General features: G+C 47.2%; 1 protein-coding gene across 1 annotated transcript in view; it reads left to right on the top strand.

Annotated features, from left to right (window-relative positions):
* The window catches only part of ttc28 (tetratricopeptide repeat domain 28), a 151,408-nt gene that overhangs the window by 93,844 nt on the left and 36,798 nt on the right, over positions 1 to 20,766 (top strand). Inside the window, exon 5 of the mRNA XM_036529823.1 lies at positions 7,125 to 7,632. Within this exon, the coding sequence (XP_036385716.1) occupies positions 7,125 to 7,632 (508 nt within the window). The remainder of the gene's footprint in view (positions 1 to 7,124; positions 7,633 to 20,766) is intronic.

The following is a 20,766-nucleotide window of genomic DNA, read 5'->3' as shown; positions in this document are numbered from 1 at the left end:
TGATACAGTTTGTGCTGCGAGAGATAAGCATAATCACAAGTACAATATCACATGGCACTGTATCTGGAATAAAAATATATTTGAATAAACCCAGAGCATACGGCATGTGAAAGAAATGAATTAATCTGATGTTCACTGAGTTTGATCTCTATTCCTGCCCTAAAGTGATTATTCCTCAAAACACTGCCCTGGTACCAAAAGTCATATGTATGTGTGTGCGTATATATAAATTCTTGTGGTGCTGGGCTCATTCAAGACAGGATCAGGGTTTAACCTTGGATGGAGAAGGAACTTCCTGTAATGGAGACACATAACATAATTATAGGTGTTCTGTTCGGACTCCACTTTTCCGTTTACCCATTTTTGTTCCTGGTTGCTCTGCTGCAGATGACTTTGCCAGTGGCTGCAGCTCTCTTACTCTCTCGCTCCCTCCCTCTCCACTGTCTCTCTCCCTCCCTCTCTCTTGCTCTCCCCCTCTTCTCTTTCTCCCTCTCTCTCCCCCACTCCCTTGCTTTCTCTGTCTCTCCCTCTTTTCTCTCTGTCCCTCTCTCTGGTGAGTGGTGATTGTGATTCATGTTCTCCCAGGGACTGCCAGAGTGCTGTTCGACACTCCTCTCCCCAGGGAGAAAAGCTGTTTTCTCTGAGCGCTGGTTGACCATACTAACTTCCCTTGGGCTGTGTGTGTGCATGTATGTGTATGTGTGTATGCATGTGAGCACGTGTGTCAGAGAGAGAGAGAAAGTGAGAGCATGCTCTCGTTCGTTATGCTAACACATGACCCATCCTCCACTAATGACTGTGTGAATTCCTGATGTGAATCATTTTGTTGGCTCCGCCATGGCAATGGGATGTGGTATCATGCCAGGGAGGGGTGATGGATTGGACCGGGAGCTGGGACAAGCAATGCCTGCATGCCTCTGCCTGGCCCACCTGCATATTTGTGAGAGCTGGGAGGGGGAGACTGGGCGGGGGGTACGCTGAATGTCAGTGAAACCCTGGGGACGCCGAACCAGCTCAGACCCCCTTGTCTTTCACAAATGGCAGCACGGGTTAGCTGCAGTGTTTTTCGGTAATAGTCGAGAGCAGGGCTAGGTAGCATTATCCCTCAAGGGTTGCACTGTCTGCTGGGCTTCATTCCTCCGCAGGCTGTACAGTAATAGCTAAGTCAGATTTGTTCATTTCAGCATGAGGGTGTCAAATCAGCTGTTATTCCAGGTGCAGAACAGTTACCCGATTGAAAAGTATTTGAATAAATCAGCTGTTATTCCAGGTGCGGAACAGTTGCCGATTTAAAGGTATGGAAAAAAGACCCCACTGGACCGCAGTCTGCAGGGGCTGGCGTCTCCCCCGGCTCAAAGCCTCCTCACAGCTGTCCCTTATTGCGATAAGCCTTAGAGCCCTCGGGCTGTTTTCAGGAGAGGGGCAAGACTCTCTCTGGAAGAAGGTCATAGGGGGGCAGAAGGGACAGGCAAACATACAAACCAGCCCGGGGGAAATTGCACTAATCCTGTGGTTTAAAAAGCGTTTCCCCGACGAAAATAAACGCTTCACAAGGTTGACGGTAATGATCCGCCATCTCGTCCTCGCTCGCTCTGCTGTCCTTTGCCGTGGGTATTGACTCCGGGGCGGCGTGCAGCGGTGACAAAACATGTATTCCCAGTTCTCCCAAGACGAGCACAAAAGGAGCAGTTCCTCTCTGACCTGTGGTATTGATTACAGACAGCGACCTGGATTAATGTGGTAGGCCTCTGGTCGCTGGAGATAGCGGTGAAAGGCAGCGCAATGCGCAATGTTTATAGTGAGGAAGAGGGGGGAGGGCAACTTTACACAGTACAAGCAGGCCCGCAGGACCATCACTTTTTAATGCACTTTATACGGCTCTGCTCACCCCAGCTGAAAAGGGGGATTCTGGGAAACCAACCTTGATGTGTGCCTTGATTTTTTCACAGAAAACACATCGTGCCCCGGATCTTAGATAATTTACATCCCAAAAGAAACTGGTGCTTGCATAAAGTCTTGTGTATATGAGTCTGATTGTGGGGGCTTGGTATGTCTGGGAAAACATGCAATGAATGGTTTTATTGATGTTTAGATACCCTAATTAGATACTCTTCTCTCTCCTTACATTATCTTATTGCAGTGCTTTTAAAAAGTCATCAGTTTAGCACAACCAAATATTGACTCAGGGTGATTGGTCCAGCACTCTGTAAATCCCTCTCTGTGCATAGAGCTTATCCACCGCAGCGGAAACCATCCGTTTGGTGAAATTGCGCGCAGTACATTGCAGCCCTTAGCTTTCTAAACAAGCTGTGCATGGCTGTCAGTGCGTTTGGGCCTGCGGTTGTCTGCCTTGGCACCTCTGTCAGGACGGTGGGGGATGAGCCACACAGGGCCTGCTGATGTGGAGAGAGAGGGACGAAGGCACGTTAAATTCCTCCTCAGCTCCTCCTCACGCCCGCCGAGCTAACAGCCTCGTCGCCGCTAACAGAAAACCGCCTGGGTTTCCAAGGTAACCGTTCCACTGACAGAAGCTGTCGGCCCTAGCGGGAGACAAATAGCCTGTTGGTGGTTGGTGCGATATATTGCGGTGTTGGTATACAGCTGAACCTTCCGTACTGAGTCTTAAAAACAGCTTGGTGCAGGAAGTATGGTGCATTTCCAGTTATCTGGGAGCTAACTCAATGCCGCCTGCTTTGTGTTTACATTAAGGGTCAAAGCCTTAAATGAGTCTTCAACTACTTTGGTAGCTTTATTGTTCAATTCTGACTTAGTTCTTATTTTTTTTCTTCTCTTATCACTCCTCCGCCATGACCACATCACACACCCGGCCCGCATCTCTCCTCGCTTTGGTGAGGTCATATCTGATTGTGTGCTTTCGGCCAGCTTTGTTTCCCTATGGGAAGCGATTTGATTTATTCAAATAAATCAGAGTTCAGAAGCTGTTGATAAACCCCTGGCTCTTATCAGTGAACACATTTTTGGCAAGTTTGACAACTGTTTGAACAGAGAGAGGATGACACGAGAGGACTCGAGCCAGAAACTGCCGCTAGACGGGCTTGCAAAGTGATGTTGCAGAAGCATTGCATCAACGTTTGCATTGATCACATAATGTAAAATTTACAGTTTGTCAAAAATTTTGAACCCTTGACATGAGTGGGTTGGTGGGGAATGTTATGTAAAGGCTCAAATACAACTTTTAGGGAGTTTTCTGGAATGAAATTGAAACTTTTTAAAGATTGATTAGCACATGTAAAGAAATGAAGATTACGGCTCAGTCCAACTTTATGGAAAGCAAGGAAAGTTTTCAGTTTTTAGGTAGCTTAATTATGATGACATTTTCAGCACACAAATAAATAGGAAGAATAAATAACAAGAAATAATTTAATAATCGTGTCAAGGATAAAATGAATTGAAAAACCGTGAATGCAAAACACAGCAGATCATCACTGGCAAAACAATCTTTTTGTAGTGAGGCAAAAGTAGACCATGAAAAATAAATAATAATTTTGTGTATAATTAATGTTGTTTTTTAATTTGAGAATATAAAATGATTGGTTCAGAGGCTGCAATTCTGTCCATCGTGTGAGATTTAGTAATTACTCAAGAAAATGTAAGTTATTATATATCATTTATGTTCAGGCCTGTGAATAAATAAGCAAGCATCCTTAAATGAATAAATGAATAAATAAAAATCAATATATAAAACAGTGAGCCAAAATTCTGTCTTAATGTGACATGAACACAGTATGACAATGATCAGAGCACTTCACATGTTACATACTTGCAATATTAAAATGTGACATAGGCACTTTCAGATGTAATCAGATAACACCATGGTGTTATTTTATCATTTTGTGACAATCGACAGAGAGAATCCCACTCTTTTTTCCACTCTTAGAACACTGTAGCATAAGGGGCCAGAATGTTGCCAGAGCAAACTATAACACACTTCTGCCTCAAGTTAGGACAGTGGTTAGAAAATTCCATCATTGTCCTTTCTCTCAGTGTCGGTGTGTTGCATGTTTTAGACGCTGCTTCAACATCGTGCAAACCTTTTGTCAGTTACATTGCCTCATGAGGTAGCGCTGAAATTTCTTACACTTGGCCCGGTGAAAAGTAAGGCCAAACATAAACCATGACCAAACAGCAGTCATTAGGTGACTTAGTGGTACGTCGTGGTCGCGTAACTTGGGGGGCTGTCGAAAATTGCCTCTCCGTCTCTCTGGAGACGTGATGTCTCTCCTTTATGAGGACATACGGAAAAGCTCCATAGCCCCACTAAATGCATTGTAAAATTGGACAGTGGTTTCCTTGCGGGGAGAAGCAGAACATCTGAAGCTCTGAAGCCCTTTTCCTGCTTTCTGAAGGGGACAGATGGGGGGAACACAGTGCGGCTTCAAACGGCACATGTAATTGAGCAGGCCCCAGATAGCCTATCTGGGAACATAAAACGGCTACAGTCGTGATGGAGGGTAATTGCCTCCTCGCGCCCGCGCTACGTCTTGCCGAGCCTTTAAACTTGGGCAAACTGCTGGAAGTCTTTATGTCGGCAGGTAATTGGTTCCAGGCGGCGGCGGTGGAGGCCATGAGAAATGGGGAGCGAGAGTGGGACAGCAGGCCAGGCCCCGGCTCTGGCAACCTGAGAGTACGTCCCGCTTTACGACCTGAGGAAAATCTTTCACCGCTCTTGGTCAAGGGTGGGATGGGGAGGAGGGGGTGTTTGAGGGTGGCTACCACTGGCACTTTCGGCCATGGCTGCATGCCGGAAAGACCTCAGGAAGCGGTCCCCATATCCACAGTTTTCTGCGTCTGACCTCCCACACGCCAGATCGCGCTTGAAGCAGTTTATCACACCCCCGTTAACAGAGAGCACGCTGACATGGCGCTGCTCTGCAAACTTTATCACTGTGAGGGAGGAATATTCACCATGAAGAGACTGTTTTCTTATGGGGTGATGACATAATTAAGAGAGAGTGTGGCATCTGCATCCCAGTCAACCCGGGCTCATGTACTGACATGGAGAGCAAAGGTGTCATAAACACAACACCAGCAGTCATGAGGATGTGAAGAGGCTGCCTGTATGCAGGCACCACTGGTTGCTATCTCACATCATTTTATGCTAGCAAGCTTATAGTGGTTATCTCAAGCTAACTAATGTTAGAGAGCTCTGTCAAACAGATGAAAAGACACATTTTTGCATTTTAATTTAAATGAACAGCCCAAGGCTCGATTGGCGATTGGCAAGGCTCTGTAGGTTTGATGCTAGGGAACTGGCTAATATCTGAATCTAAACACAAGAGAGAAAGGTGTTAAGAAATAAAGGTTGGCAGCGTAGCATATTGGTAAGGAGCAGGGCTTGCAACTAAAAGGTTGCTGGTTTGATTCCCTGCTGGGACACGACTGCTATATCCTTGGGCAAGGTACCTAACCCAGAATTGCCTCAGTAAATATCCAGCTGTATAAATGGATAACATGTAAAAATTGTTACATATGTAAGTCACTCTGGATAAGAGTGCCTGCTAAATGACAATAATGTAATGTTATAATGTCTGTGGGCGTCTGCTCCTGTGTGTGAAAGTATTTGTTTATCCTGTTTCATATTAAGGTGTTGTGGGATACTGTTAATGAATGCTGTGTTCTAGAAGAGAAATCACAGTGAACAAGACAAAACCTGTCTGAAGCTTGCAACCTCAAGGGATGGAATTGACTATCTTTACTAATTCTGGCGTTGACCATCATTGCTTCTACTTACAGTTTCCCAAAGCCAGAAAAGAGTATGCAAAAGAATGAAGAAAAGCTGAATGAGGCTCGTGCCATCTTTACTTTCGCAGTGAGATCGGTTCCCGCTGTGCAGACACTCGCGGACACACGCGGGGTGTGCAAGATAAGCACTCCCCCCAGAGTACCCGCAGTGCTTGTGCCTGTGTGTTTGGCCGTGTGGCCAAAGGGCTTGGCTGCTCCTTGTGTCTAAAAGTGGGGGGATGTTTGCGGTGGGGTGCAGTGTGAGGAGATCTGGCCTGAACAAGAAAGCCGAGATCATTGGCATTCAGTGCCTCCTCTTGACAGGCTCCTCGTGTCTCCCAGAGAGGCAGCGATGATCGAGACTCCTTCCCTCACAGCTCTGTCCACACAGAGACAGCCGCCAGGCTCCCAGTCTCCAGCCGCTACTGGAGAAGATGCTAGCTACACAAGCAAACAGCTAATGAGCTCCCATCTAGCACGTCCCCTAGAGACACAGCCTTTGTTCTCGGTCCTTTTGGAGAGGCACTCGCCCGGCCTCCGCGGTCCAGCAGGGGCCGTAGCTCTGCTCTCCTCAAACCCCTCAAACCCCTTCTGATCTGTTTGTAGTTCTCATGAAAGCATCTAGACATAAATATCGTGTCATGGCCACTGTCAGAAGAGCAGCCTGCACCCCATCTGCATCAACAGCCTCTAGGCAGACTGCGATCATTGTGGTAATTAGCGGAAGGGATGTGAAGATGCAAGGAAATGCTTCAGCAGCATTTATCGGCATGATTTTTGGCTCGCTGCCTAAAACAGGTAGCCTCAGTGGCGCTTGAAAATGCAGGGCATCGCTGAACGACAGCTGCTTGCTGTGCCCCGTGTGTGTGCTTGTGTGTGTGAGTGTGTGTGTGTGTGTGAGTGTGTGTGTGTGTGTGTGTGTGTGTGTGTGTATGTGTGTGTGTGTGTGTGTGTGTGTATGTATGTGTGTGTGTATGTTTGTGTCTGTGTGTGTCTGTCCTCACTCTGATTAACACCATTTGTTCCCTCGGTGAGGGAGTGCACCACAAGACAAATTGCAGTGGGCCTACTGTCAGATCTGAAATAAGCTTGTCACTGTGCAAATCTGCATTTGTTTTTTTTCCTCTTTTTCTCTCAGAAAAGAAAACAAAGTGTTTTTGTTTGTTGTTCAGTTCCTCATTAACACCTCAAAGAGTTTACTGTGGTGGTTTACTGCATGGAGCACGAGGTGGGAGGTGCAGGGAAAAAAAAAGAAAAAAAAAAAACCATCAACGGCAAAATCTGGATCGTTTGCCAGCGAACGCTCCCCCAGCTCAAGGGAGTATGCTGAAGTGGAACTAATGACCCCCCCTCTCCCGTGTGTGTCTGTTCCTCTGTCCCAGGCGGCCTCCTCTGCACTCAGCAGCCTGGGCCACGTGTACACGGCCATCGGCGACTACCCCAACGCTCTGGCCAGCCACAAGCAGTGCGTCCTGCTGGCCAAGCAGTCCAAGGACCAGCTGTCAGAGGCGCGGGAGCTGGGCAACATGGGCGCCGTCTACATCGCCATGGGCGACTTCGACAACGCCGTGCAGTGCCACGAGCAGCACCTGGGCATCGCCAAGGCCCTGGGCAACAAGCGGGAGGAGGCGCGGGCCTACAGCAACCTGGGCAGCGCCTACCACTACCGCCGCAACTTTGACAAGGCCATGTCCTACCACACCCACGTGCTGGAGCTGGCCCAGGAGCTGGCCGAGCGGCCCATCGAGATGCGGGCCTACGCCGGGCTGGGCCACGCCGCCCGCTGCATGCAGGACCTGGAGCGGGCCAAACAGTACCACGAGCAGCAGCTGGCTATCGCAGAGGGGCTCGCGGACCGGGCAGCCGAGGGGAGGGCCTCCTCCAACTTGGGTAAGCTGTCTGTGGCACCGGGGAGGGTCACGGGGCTGGCGATGATGAGGGAAAGACACACTCATCCTGGTTAGGATAGGAAGGGCTAGGCAAGGAAGCATGGAGGGGGCAAGGTATGACTATCCCAGGTGGGTTAATTAGAGGAGAGGGGATGATAAATGGAATTTGCACATAAACATGTCCACACTTCCAGAATATCACCATTTTTGGGGGAATCTTTGAAGATAATCTTTCGCCCTTTTTCCACCATTTCTTTGACCCATGCTCGGTCTTCTGTTATATCATCATATCTGTGATATGTGCTATCACAGCCAGGTTTAATATATTCTCGGTAATACTGAGCTCACCTCCTGTGTGACCTCATGTCACACTTTGAGAGCATGTACAGAACAGCTGGAATGGCAGTGCTTTCTTTAGCTGTTCCAGTTCCATCTAGATCAACAGTTCAGATAAGCCTCCATGCTCACAGCCTGGTGGCCTGAGGAGGAATCTGGTTGGAGGGAAGTTAAATTGTGGCACTTGGTTCAGTGTCGGTAAAGCTTGGATGCTTCGCAGGCATGGCCAGAAAGAGCGGGTCCTGGCTCTGGAGAGCACATAATAGCTGTAGCCCTCAGGGAGTGTCATGGAAGGTTATTAACGGCCTGCTTGAAATTAAAACACTGTGCAGTCTGCTGCTCTCATTAGAGGGCTTCATTTGCCTGCCTGTGTGCCCCCTCCACCTCTGTTTGGATATCAATAATGCATGTTGTTCATCAAAAAGCTGTTTTTCTCTTTTGCTCTCTCTCTCTCTCTTTTCTTCTTTCTTTCTATACACTTGCTCCTTTTCCCCTCCAGGGCTATGTTCAAACGACCCTTGCAGTCACATTTTACATTAAGTGTACCTTCATAAGGTCCTTATCAAACATAGATAAAGCCTTAATGAGTATGGCATTACTACATTATAAAGTATTTATAAACCATTGCAGTGCTTTGTGATGGGACTAATGTAGTGATAAAGTGGAAGGTTTCCCTCACAGGTTTTCATTATTTACACTGTGTGCGCCATTTCCTGTCGGCTGTGGTGAAATATTCCGATTCCTAATGAATGCTTTATGAAGTAATAATGTCAAGCTCATGAAGGTGTTATGCATGCCCTTTGAAGACCTTTTGAAAGTACAATTAATCTGCCCTGACTGTCAGAGTTGGGGGAGGGGGGGGCAGACCTGAAAGGCTGGGCCCTCATGGCCCACCTGCTCTCAATCAATCAGTCAAAAGGTGTTTGTGATTTTTAAATTATTGTATTGTTCCTAAGCACTGGTCTACCACCATCTCCTCTCCCCTGTCCCCACCTCCATCAAACACCTCCAGATGCTGTACAGCACTGCTCCCGGGAGTGTTAATGCACTTTATGGGCTGCGCTTTTGTCCTGTGAGTGAGACAAGTAAAAGGGTGTTTAATGGCTGCTGTCAGGGGTGTTGGCTCGTCGGCTCGGCCCTCCTGACCTTCTGCTGTGGTCAGATGGTAAATGCACATCCCGAGTCCAGCTCTCTGGCCGCTTCTGCTTCTCCTCATGATCAGAATCCCAGATGGCCCGTTTCGGAGGCTCTGCCGAATCGATCCGTCGCGAGCTCTCGGAAATCGCTCCAGAACGATGATGGAGGAGCCGTGATGAATTGCGTATTTACTTTTAATGGCTGACGGCGCGGAGAGCCGAACAATGAGGACGGGTGGTGATGCCGCAGCAGTGCGCGGAGAAGCATCATTCATTTCGCAGAAGCGTCGCTGTTTGTTTTTGCTTTGTTTTTTTATCCCGTTTTGTGAGTTGTGGGGTTGACGTTCTGGGGGCGAGGGGCAGCGATTGGCTGGTTTGGTGGCATGACCCGCCCACACCATAAGCCCCCCAGACACACAGGCTACCCTGTGACAGAAGCACTCAGAAGCGATCTGAGGCCTGAATGGGGATCACGTCCCAGGAACATGTCCCTTTGTGACAGTGTGGCAGCGTATGAGGCGTCCGGGGATAAATGAAGCCCATTAAAGCCCAGCATTTAAAACCCCTTCAATTTTTCATGCAGACTTTCACTCGTTCTCTCCTCCCCTGCTGGCAAGGACTTAATCAATTTGTATTAAATTAGGCCCCCGTCCGATAAAAAATAAATAAAGGGGACTTGAATTAAATACCAGGTTTTTAGGTGGAAATACAAATGTAATGATGGGAGGCAGTTACCTGTACTGAAATGGCTGTGGCTTCCAGAGGTGTTGTCTTAGCTGTGGTGCAGGTCTTTAATAAAGTCATTTGTTATCACTTGCAGATTTTTTTCCAGTCCCAAAAGTTGGAAAGGTATGTTTGTTTATAGACTCTTTCAGAGGGAGATGACAGTTAAAACGTGTATCACGTAACTCTGCGTTGGGTCTGAATCCATTTTTCTTTAAGTCCTCTTTATGCCTTTGATATTACTGAGCGTTATACATCCCACCCTTCATGTTCTTGTTGTTTATGCCGTCAAATCAGGTAAGGTGGCTTCCTAAGGGGACATTGGGATTTTAGGCCCGGACCCTTCTGATTCTGTATCCAAACTTCAGGTTGTGGTGTAGACCAGTCAATTCATGGCCCGTGGTGTTCTGCATTTTTTCAACCCGAAATGTAGGGAAGATAAAGAGAAAGCAGGAGTCGAGAACGCTGAGTGGCCGCGGGAAAAGTTTCTCTATAGGAGTCAGATACTTTCTTCTCTCAGAACCAGCGTCTGCTCTCTAGTACCAACCCTCAGCCTTGATCTAGGAATACGGAGCTGGTATAATTAGGTAGGTCCCTTGTGCATCCACTCTCCCGCTCCGCGCCATATTTCAGCGAATTTTGGGGATGTTGGGGGATTTCTTTTTTTTTAACCAAGGTGTTTTTGAAGCACAACGTTCGCCCAGGGTGGTAGCGGCGACGGTGTGCTTCTCCTTCGCACTCCCGGTGATTGGAATCTGCGCCTGTCAACCACCCGGTAATTGAAACGGACGTGATGAATCGCTTAATTACCTTTAATGGTTTGATTCGCGGAGAGCTGAATAATGAAGATAAGAGGGAACGGAGAAGGGTCCTTGGAAACACCGTTCTTTTGATTACGGCATTGTTACTGTTGTGTTGCTCAACCCCCACCTGAAATGAATGGCGATTGGGGGGGACGGGCGCTGTGGTGGTGATGGTATGGGAGTGCCATAGAATTACAATGGGGGAGCCCAGCCCAAAGTCTCCCAGAACAGTTAGCCTGAAGTGGTGACATTTTCCCCCAAAGTGCCACAGTCATTCTCCTTTCTTAATGACGCGGAGTATGTGGAAGATAATCTTGACCCGGCCAACATCTTGTCATTACAGCTATGGGGCCAGAGCACTCTTTTTCACTTTCTTGGCAGAGTACTCCAGAGTAGTGAGATATATGAAGAATGTAAAAAATATCTCAGAGTTTCAAGTATGTTAATCATTAATTGGCTAACTTACCCCTAAGTCAGCAATATTTAATACTGCTGGGAAGTGGGGAAGTGGTATATTTTCTATAATGCATTACTATTTTTATATGTATTATATTTTATATTACTCTTGTCCATGAAGTACATCAGGACTGCATCACTTGTTAGCAATGCACATCAAACCTATTGATGTTTTTGTTGCAAGCTTCTGTTTTTTGTCCTCCCCAAATGGCTCTGTGTTTCTCAGAAGAATCTCCTTGTCCATCTTATGGTCTATAAAGGATATAGAAATATTCTTGTCAAAGTTTCAACTGGAAGCATATTAACTTACTCCAAAGCAATATTTAATACCAGAGGGGTGAGGGAGTGGTGATCCTCATGGAGCTCATATTACACTTATTCATGAAGTGCATCAAAGTTGCATCATTTGTCTGCAGCGCATATCAAACAGGGTTTTTGATACATTTCTCTGGAAGTTTACATTTTCCACCTCTTCAGTTCACTCTCCTCTTGTCCATTTGTGTTTCTAAAGAGAAACTCCATGTTCTTCAATTATGCTGATTAATCTAGCTGGGTGTCTGACAATTTTCTTCATCTGACCTTGAGGACTCTCAACACAGTTTCTGCCGAAGCGGAAAGAAAAAAATAAGCAAGGATGCAAACACTAAGCTAGAGCCGCCATATGGTGCCTCCGCACTTGCCTTTCCCAGCATGCTCTACCCTGTCTCTCCACATGAAATCACACCCTCTTCAGCTCAGTTGCTACCTTGGTGATGTCACCGTCTCCTATATCTACCCACTCACAAAGTGGGCATTCTGCTGGGCACTTTGCAAGACAGCTTGATAATTTTCTCACCTGTTTTTTTTTTTTATTACTATTGTTTTCCTGAGAAGACGACAGCATGAGAAGCGCTTTATTAAAAGTGTTTTATTGCAGGCAAACCTTTCTGACGTGGCTCCCATTTTTCTCAGTTCTTTTCCGATTGATAAAAAAAATGGATGGTAGAAAAAGCCTAGACATGAAAGAAATCTTGTGTGTCAGAAAAGCAGGGGCCCTCTCATAATGAGAAAACACTTAATGAATCTTTTACGCTCTTAGTTGAAGAACTGTCCTCTAATGAGAAGTACTTTATTATGACATTTATTTTTTCCGGCAAATTGCTGCAGGATGATTGGGGGGCTTGGGAGGGTGCAGCCTGGAGCGAGGTGATCAGTTGTCGTGGTGATGGACCCTCAGGTTATGAAGGAAGGCCGAGGGGGGCAGCCGGCAAGGCAGCGTCGAATTCAAAGAGGAATTCATCAGGCCTAATGGGGCCCGGGGAGTGCTGCAGGGGGGGTGAAGAGGGCCAAACGAAAGTGTGAAGGGTCCATTTATCTGCTCTGGGCGTTGTGGCTCACTTACTCACAAACTGTCATTAGGCCATAGGCTTGCAGAAAGTGCGGTGGTTAATGGCACAAGAGGGCAAGTGGGGTGAGGCTGGGGCTACTTGTTTACACAGACAGAGGACAGGGCGAGGGACAGGTGGCACTAGTCTGAGGTTTTTCATTGTGGGGAATTTGTATAGCTCGCATGAGTAAGGACTCTGATGGTAGCAAGTCATGCAAGATATTACACTGAACAATAACTCTTTGGCTCAGGAGTCCATTTTGAGTTTATTTTCAACCATATGTACATGTTATGGATAGTTTTGTGGCATGTATGAAATGAGAAGTCAAAACATCTAAATTTTAATTTTTTTAAGGTATGAGCATTCCGATCCATGTCTTGTAAACCTAGCTACAAACCCTCCTCCTCCATTTTCTGGTACAAGCCAGAGCTTTTTGCTGTGAATGGGAAGATGCAAAGCACTGTTTCCTAGAGATGGCTCTCTAATTGCTTAAAGACACCAAGAACAATATGAAAGATGTCTAGTGAACTTATCAGTGCACGGCAGAGTGATCTCTTCATTGTTTAGAATCCGGATGGAGAGTTAGATCCCTAAAGTGAAACTAAAACAAAAACAGAAGATGATAGGGGCCCACTCTAAGGGTTACAGCCTTACTTGAATCTGTTATGTCTTCTCTGGTGGGAGAAACAACCAGTGAAAATGCAAACATTAAACAATCAGGAACAAACAGGGCGATATGTGGTTGTGTCATCAACTGGAGGAGAGAATCAGTTGTAGGCTTACTGGGTGTAGACGTTCAGAATGCACAGTCAGGCATATAAGGTCTCGATTAGTACAATATGACTCATCAGATGTTGATTTTAACTGGTCTTCTCCTTCAAGATAAAGTGAAAGATAGAAATTGTAGCAATCAATCACAGCCGTCACTGACAAGTCGTTTTTATTTGCCATTATAGATAGCCTCACATATCATGCTGTCAGATGGGTTCTAATATATTTGCAGTGTGTCATACTAATGATTCATATTATTTATCATAGTCACATTAATCAAATCATGAATTTTGTGTCACAAAAATAAGTTGTTACATACCTTGATTTATGATACTCAATAAGGTATATATTAAAAAAATATTTGCACTGTCAAGCTAAAGTTAATGCAGGTCAAGACACAAAAATAGGAGACAAGTGAAGCAAGTTGCCTGACTGTAACTTAGTTACTTCAGAACAGCTGCAGTGTTGGCCATTGTGTCAGGCAAGGACAGGGCCTCTCCTTTAGGCCAGGTAACAAACACAAGGAGCTGGCTTCTCATATCACAACACTCCCTTCCCTGCTGCTCATCTTTTATTTAGAGGAAACTTCAGTTCAGTCGACCAGGCGATATTCTAGCCCTGAGCATGCCGAATGCAATCCCCATCCAGTCTGTTGGTGCTGAGTGGACAGTAACCTGAGCCTGAAGGCTTTGAATGTCACCACTGTGGAAACCAAAATGACTGGAATGCCTCTGGTCAGTAAAACAACAATCCATTTTTAAATTAATTAATTTATTCACTTTTTTCATGGCCAGGTGGCCATGCTAGATGGATTTGAATCAGAGCCTGTTTTCAAATTTGCGTGAAAACGTCTTTATGTGGCTAAATGCGCTGCCTCAGAATGTCAGGTGGCATTTCCCTGCGTGCATGTTCGTTCAGGGCGTCGTGTTTGGATAAGATAGGTTTACGAAAATGAAATACAGCTTTCAGCCAATCCCGTGACACAGTTTCTTTGGTCGCAACTCATTCAACGCCCTCCTTACTTATGGAAATGATTATGGATTCCTAGCTACCTGAGAAGGCATATTGGATGGACTACACTTCCCGTCTCCTCAGTGCTGGGCATTCAAGATTGACTTTTTTTTCCGAACTCAATGAAACCGCCTTTTCCGAAATCTAGTATTTCCTGTGTGGAAGCTGGCCTCCCAAAACAGCTACTACAACATGGAATGCTTGCGGTGCGCTTTTTCCTCCAGGATGAAAAGTCACAGCAAAACCGAAGGGACAAAGCAGTCGTACCAATGCATATAAACTGCTCGAAAATTGTGAATGCGGGAGACGTTGGAAGAAGCGTATCACTGTGGAGTGGAGAAAGTGCCGTGCTAAGAGGCTCGCCCATGTGCCGGGGCGGGATGATAATTATTAGTCATCTGAAACCAGGAGGAAACCGGCTTGGCCAGAGCCGCGCCAGAGAGGCAGAACGCGCTGCCTGTGTGCTTGTTTTGGCAGGGCCTCCTGTCCGGCTCGGATCCACTCGCACCGCTTCTCTTAATCTCCCGCTGTCCTTGCTCGCCCTGGGTGTCTGTCAGCCCCCGGATCAGGGTCTGTTTTGGGACCCGGAACCGCACCCCGAGACCAGGGTCCAGTGCTTTTTTTTTTTCCATACTTGGTGGCGCCATCACAGGCTGCTGCTGGAATTGCGATTGATGACAAGCCATTAGCTATTGCCTAGTATATTAACTCCTCACCAGCTAAGGATGCATAGTGAGATGCACCAAGAGACGTGCCAGTGTGCACGTTCTCCTGTCACCCTCTCTTTCTCTTTTCTCGTTTTCTCATTATGTATGTATGTATGTATGTATGTATATGTATGTGCATGCCTGTGCACCTCCACAGTATATATCATTGGGTTGTATGAGCTACTTGTCCTGGCGGATGTGAAGTGTAGTCGTGGAGCTGCGATAGGAGTACAGTGGCAGCTGGAGAGGAGGGGTGGGACCCAAAATTGATCACAGCTGCACAAGACGCACTACAGCTCAGGGGTCTTACTGGGCATGTGCTTGTGTTCTCTGAAAAGCCTCTCTCCCTGTCTCTTTCTCTCTTTTTCTCAGTTCATCTCCTTCCCTCTACCCAGGGCTGCACTGCTGACTTGCTTCCTCCCTCCTCCTCCGTCTCTGCTCTCTGATTTCTGCTGTTGTATGAAATGGGAGCAGAGAGTAGAGGCTGATGTTGGTCACATGTCTTTCGGTCCCACATTACACCGCGGCCATCTGACGGAAAACCTCCCCCCTCCCCCCCTCCCACACAACCCCATGCAAACCAGAACAGCAATTAAGTTAATGCCGTGAGTGCTCCCCGATCCCTGTGAGTGTACCGCATGTGGTTTCAGACGGTCGACAGTGGCAGACAGCATGCTCAGATATAGCCCTATAGTTTGCGTGCCTTGGATGAAATCGGATATTGCTGCGCCTTCGGGATCCTTTTTTGAAGCGCCGCGTTTTCAGGAAAGGGTGGCCGCGTCAGTTTCCTCATTCAGACGATACGGATAAATGCAGTCCTCAGCTGGGGTCAGAAGGCTGGCAGAGTCATTCAGAGCTCACGTAAGCAGCCTCCCGAGCAGAACCAGTGGGCTAGTGTTGTGCAGGGTGACAGCTGATTTATGTTATGGTTGCATAAAATAACGAGACTCTTGGTAAGGCATGTCAGGGATAGAGTAAGGTACATTTACTGGTATCAGGTAATCATGTGACTCATTGGGTAGCAGCATCCCCACTACCCGACCCCCACTCCTGACCAATCATGTGAGGCAACCTTGACTGATCTGCCACAGTGCAGCTACTCTGGAAAAAAGGATAAATCTATTAAACATGCCAAGTGGCTCAACAAGGAATCTAATCCAGTTTTGGGATGGGGGACGCCAACTGCTAGGGGTGTCATAAGTGATTATTTTGTGCGCCATCCAGCAGACAGTGTGTCGGAGCTTTCCAGGCTTTTAGAACCAAGCCAATTTGGAATTGTTACCACCCTGTCGCTATATATGGAAACAGGCTTGCGTTCTTCCTTGTTCGTATTAACATTGTTTGAAAAGCTGGGACATGAAAAGGCTTTGATATGCCACTCAAAGAGAATGTTTACAGTGGATGTGTGTGCTGAATTAGGTTCTGACGTTCTGGTCCAGATGAAATCTCAGGCGGTAGTTGTGGACTGGAGAGAGCAGTTGGTTCTGGGGAGGGCCAGCTGTGTTCTTCAGCAGGAGTTTTGCAGAGTTTTTGCTGTAGTCCCAGGTGCGATTTGGGCAGCATTCCACAGCTGTTTTAGGGCTGTTAGGCCTTGAGGAGTAAGGCCACGAGGGACATGGGAGGAATTTGGAGAGGTTTAGGCCTCAAAAAGTCAATCACTGGAAGGACAGCTCCAACAGAGGCAGAGGGATGTCCCTCAATTGATCAGTCATTCACTCCAAATTGAGTGTTGGGCAGCATTGTGTTTAGATAGAGTTTAGATATGCGTACTGGTTTTGTGACCTGAAGGTCATGGGATGGAATCTTGGGTGTATTAATGCTGTTGTCCACTTGAGCAGAGTTCTTCACTTGATCTGTTTCAGTCCAGTTGTATAAATAGGCTGTGTTTATAGTGAATTCAGAAGTGTGTAAGTTGCTGTGGATAAGGGTGTCTTTGAATCAAATGCATGGTAGGAGCACCAAGAATGAGTATTTACTTGTGCATTTACAGACACAGAACAATTGGCAGTGTTGTACCCACAGAAAATTAATTTTGCCCTGTCAGGTTAAGTCTGAGAATGTAGAGGATTGATACCCAACAATTTTGCCTAATTGGTCTTCCATGAAGGATACACACCAACATTGCAGCTACTGTGTTTCAAATCCAAATCCATGTTTTCACATGAATGGAATGAATCCCTCTATATCTAGTGCGTCTGTTGTGCCCTGATGTCACCGGATTGAGGCTCATCTCTTTAGCGGAGTATTAAATTGCGCTGAGCTTTGGATTGGGATGAGCAGTATCTGCAGTGTCGTTCCCACTCAGTCCCAGGAGACCCCATCCTCTTTGTTGATGACAAAAGTTTGGATGGGATGGGGGTGTTCAGCTAATCAGGCGCCAGGGCACCAGTGATTACACACCCATTAGCTCTAATGCAAAGGCGTGTCCGCTCAGAATTTCCCTTCTACTTGTTTTCCTTCCCCCATTTGTGTCTGATGTACAGTGGCAGTCCAGTGATGCTGAGTGAGCTGAAACATGATCTTTTAAGCCCTATTCTCAATGTCACCACTGTGGAAACAATGATTGGAAAGTTGGACAACCACCGTTTGTCCCACCAAAGCCCTACTATTCAGTGCTATGCGTGCCCCCTCGTCACTTTTGTCTCAATGTCATAATATCCAGAGCACAAAGAAGTCAGCGCCCCATTGGTCTAAACGCAGCACTGTTTTGATCTTGATTTGACCATGAGCCTGCTATATACCTGAGTACTTTTCCTTGTTCAATGCACACTTTGAGCAGTTCCACAGTGCTCTGAGCCCTATTGAAGTTGCTGGATGGAACGTTTCAGACCTAATTGGTATAATTCATATGTAAGTGAGCAAGGCTGATTTCCAAGGCAAAGGTGTTTGAAGAGATGCCCAGCACTTGTCCCATGCTGCTCAGATTTGGCGGTCCAATCACAATCCTTCGAAAGGGGGTTAGAAGCCTGGTCCCCAGAGTGGCCGGCCACCAGCCAGTGACGAATTAGAATAGCTGGCACCAAGTCTCCCGGCCCATATCTCTCTTTGCTGTGTTTGCGCTTGGCTCAATCTCTCCATGTCAGAGCATTCTCAACCTCAAAACAGTTATTTTGAGATCCTTCTCCTTGTCCCAACTGTCCCACTTCACAGTATTTGATAAGTTCTGTGATGTAACCCTGGGGACGGAAGCATTTGATATTCTTCCCGAATCCACAGGCGATTGTGTAATCCACTGACCATCTTGGGGGTGTAGCAAGATTCAGGGTTCAGCCACAATGTGGACACTCTCCACCTGCAGCAGTCAAGGGTGGTTCCAGTTTCCACCTTCCCACTGAGCACTCTCCTGTCAAGGATTTAGATTGACATCTGATTTATTATTATTTTAAAATTTTTGTATTACCTTTGTTATTACATATGTTTTCGTTGCTGTTGCAGTTGTTGTGGTCCCCATTTTTGCCTGCCTGTTTAGTGAAAAAGTAACTGTAAGCCAGCACTGTGTGTTAGCTTGTGGTTTTAGTGCAGCTGCCAATTCGTGGCCTTGCCCCCAAGGGCTGAATGCACCTTGGCGTTAGAACCATGGCTGACCGTGGGAGGTCACACGTGCTCCACTAATGAACCTGCAGTCAGGTAACATAACTTGATGGTAACATGGACCTTGTGTTCCTGGCCCCATCTGGTTTCATGTTGTTCTTCCCCTCCTGTGACCCTAACCCCGCCTTCCCCCCCTCACCCCCACTCCACCACCACCCCAGCATCTTCTGCGAGCAGTCCTTCCCCTCCTGCTAATCTCGTTTTTCACCCCGACGAGAGCGGCTGTTTGGAGAAGGACATTCCTTTCCGCTTCTTCGCCCGGAAATGGGAGAGGAAGGGTACAGCGATGAGTGCCGGGAACAAAAGCCACAGTCAGGAGGCGGAGAGCGGACTGCTGAAGCTGCCCCGCGAATGAGTTTTCCATCACCCCCGTGTGTGTCAGGTGGTGCGTGCATTCTGGGATAACGACCCACCAGCCAGCGGGGCCCCTGTGAATGAACAGAGGAGGGGAACGTGGCGGTTGTCAAGCAGACCATTGCCTGGTGCTGATAGATTGAGGAAGGACTAGCTGATGTATTGCCGTTGACTGGCCTCATTGTGTAACCTGTCTTTTAACGTGTCACTTGGTCAGTCTGCTCTTTCAGCCAATGAGGTTGTCCATCAGAAAGGCGCTCAGTGTGTCAGAAAATCAAGATTAGACATCATTCACCTGAATATTCTGCGTCTGATAGTCGGTGTGCCAGCTGTTGTGAAATGTGTGTCACTCTTTCAGGTCACCAGTGTGTAGATAAACAGTGTGCATCAGTGCACCAGTGTGAAAGACTCAGTCAGTGTGTTGGTTAGTCCATCACTTCCGAAGAGAGTCTGTCAGTGTAGCAGTTTGTTGGGCCATTAAAGTATCACAGAGTTGGTCAGTGCACCAGTCTGTGAAGTCATTAGCGTTTCAGTCAGTCCATCATAGTGTCAGTCAGCCAGATCATCAGCATGCTAGCTATCCACAGATGGCGTTTGCGTGTGTTTGTTTGCACTGGTTAGAGGCTAATCTTAGCAGGTTTTGCTGGATCTGGATAGCCTCTAGCATGGACCTGCCATAGTCTAAAGTTCCACCTACCTCCTCACCCTTTGACCCTTTGACAAACTAAAATAGAAAACTAAAATAGGAGCCCTTGATACACTTGTGCACTCTAGTCTGCCCCAGTGTGTGAGCATTTTGGCAGAGTAATCCAGGCCCCAGTCTACCTGTACAAACACTTTTTCCATTGAAACCTTAATCTGAGAGAGAATTCAGTACCCAGGGAGGTTAATATTGGGTACAAGAGGAAACTACAGACACAGCATGGATTAAAGTGTGTAGCAGCAAATATCACTCTGCAGTTCTAATACTGCAGGCCCAAATGTCAATTCTGCAGGCACAGCGTGCATTAAACTGTGTAGCAGCAAACATCACTCTGCGGTTGTAATACTTTTAGGCCTGCAATGTCAATTCCCCTCTCTTCCAATAGATGAAGCAGGCATGAGGCTGGCACAGGCCCTTAATTGGATTTTCCACATGCTGCTAATCTTTCCCAGGCTGTTGCTGATTGACAGGGAGCAGATGGGGGCCCGGCTACGATACCATGCCCTCCTGCCTCCTCTTACCCCAGGTTACTGGAGGGCGCGTGAGCTGGGAGCCTCATCGACATGCCGACCACCTGCCGGTCAGTCAATCGGTCAGTCGGGCTGGCCGCTCAATTGGCACGCGTTTGAAGGGCGAACCACTCAATCAATGGCGGCCCACGGTTCCAAAAACCATTGCGTCATCCGGTCGAAAGCAAGTGTTTTTTTTTTATTCGCCACATTTCATTCCCCTCTGGTTCCTTGGCTGCGCGATTTTAAATAAAGGAGCAAATTTTGCTCGGGGAGCTTCTGTAACAAGCATGCGAGCATGCGGTGCCGCCAGAGTTTACCAACCAGCCAAACTCCCCGTTCCCCCTCCTCAGCCCCTTCCACGCCCGCGTGTCTCGTTTTCCGCTCATCCCAGCGCTTTCGCTGATCTCCGGCACTTAGCGGATGGCGCTTTTGGTTTGGGGGCGAAAAGGGGCCGCTCAGCCCACACTGAGACGCTGGAACCAAATTGCCGGGACCGAGATTAATGCCCCTGCTGCTCTTGCCTCAAAACCATTTTCCATCACAAGTATTCATTAGCCCTTCCCCTCCCTCAGCTCTAATGTTCTCTAACCTCTCTTTCCTTCTCCCTGACTCTTCCCTCCTCTGTTTTTGTGATGTGGAGGAGACGGGGCGGGCTGAGATATCAT

Source organism: Megalops cyprinoides, chromosome 5 (assembly GCF_013368585.1).
Source record: "Megalops cyprinoides isolate fMegCyp1 chromosome 5, fMegCyp1.pri, whole genome shotgun sequence".
Classification (NCBI taxonomy): domain Eukaryota; kingdom Metazoa; phylum Chordata; class Actinopteri; order Elopiformes; family Megalopidae; genus Megalops; species Megalops cyprinoides.
This window is presented reverse-complemented; position numbering and strand designations above follow the sequence as displayed.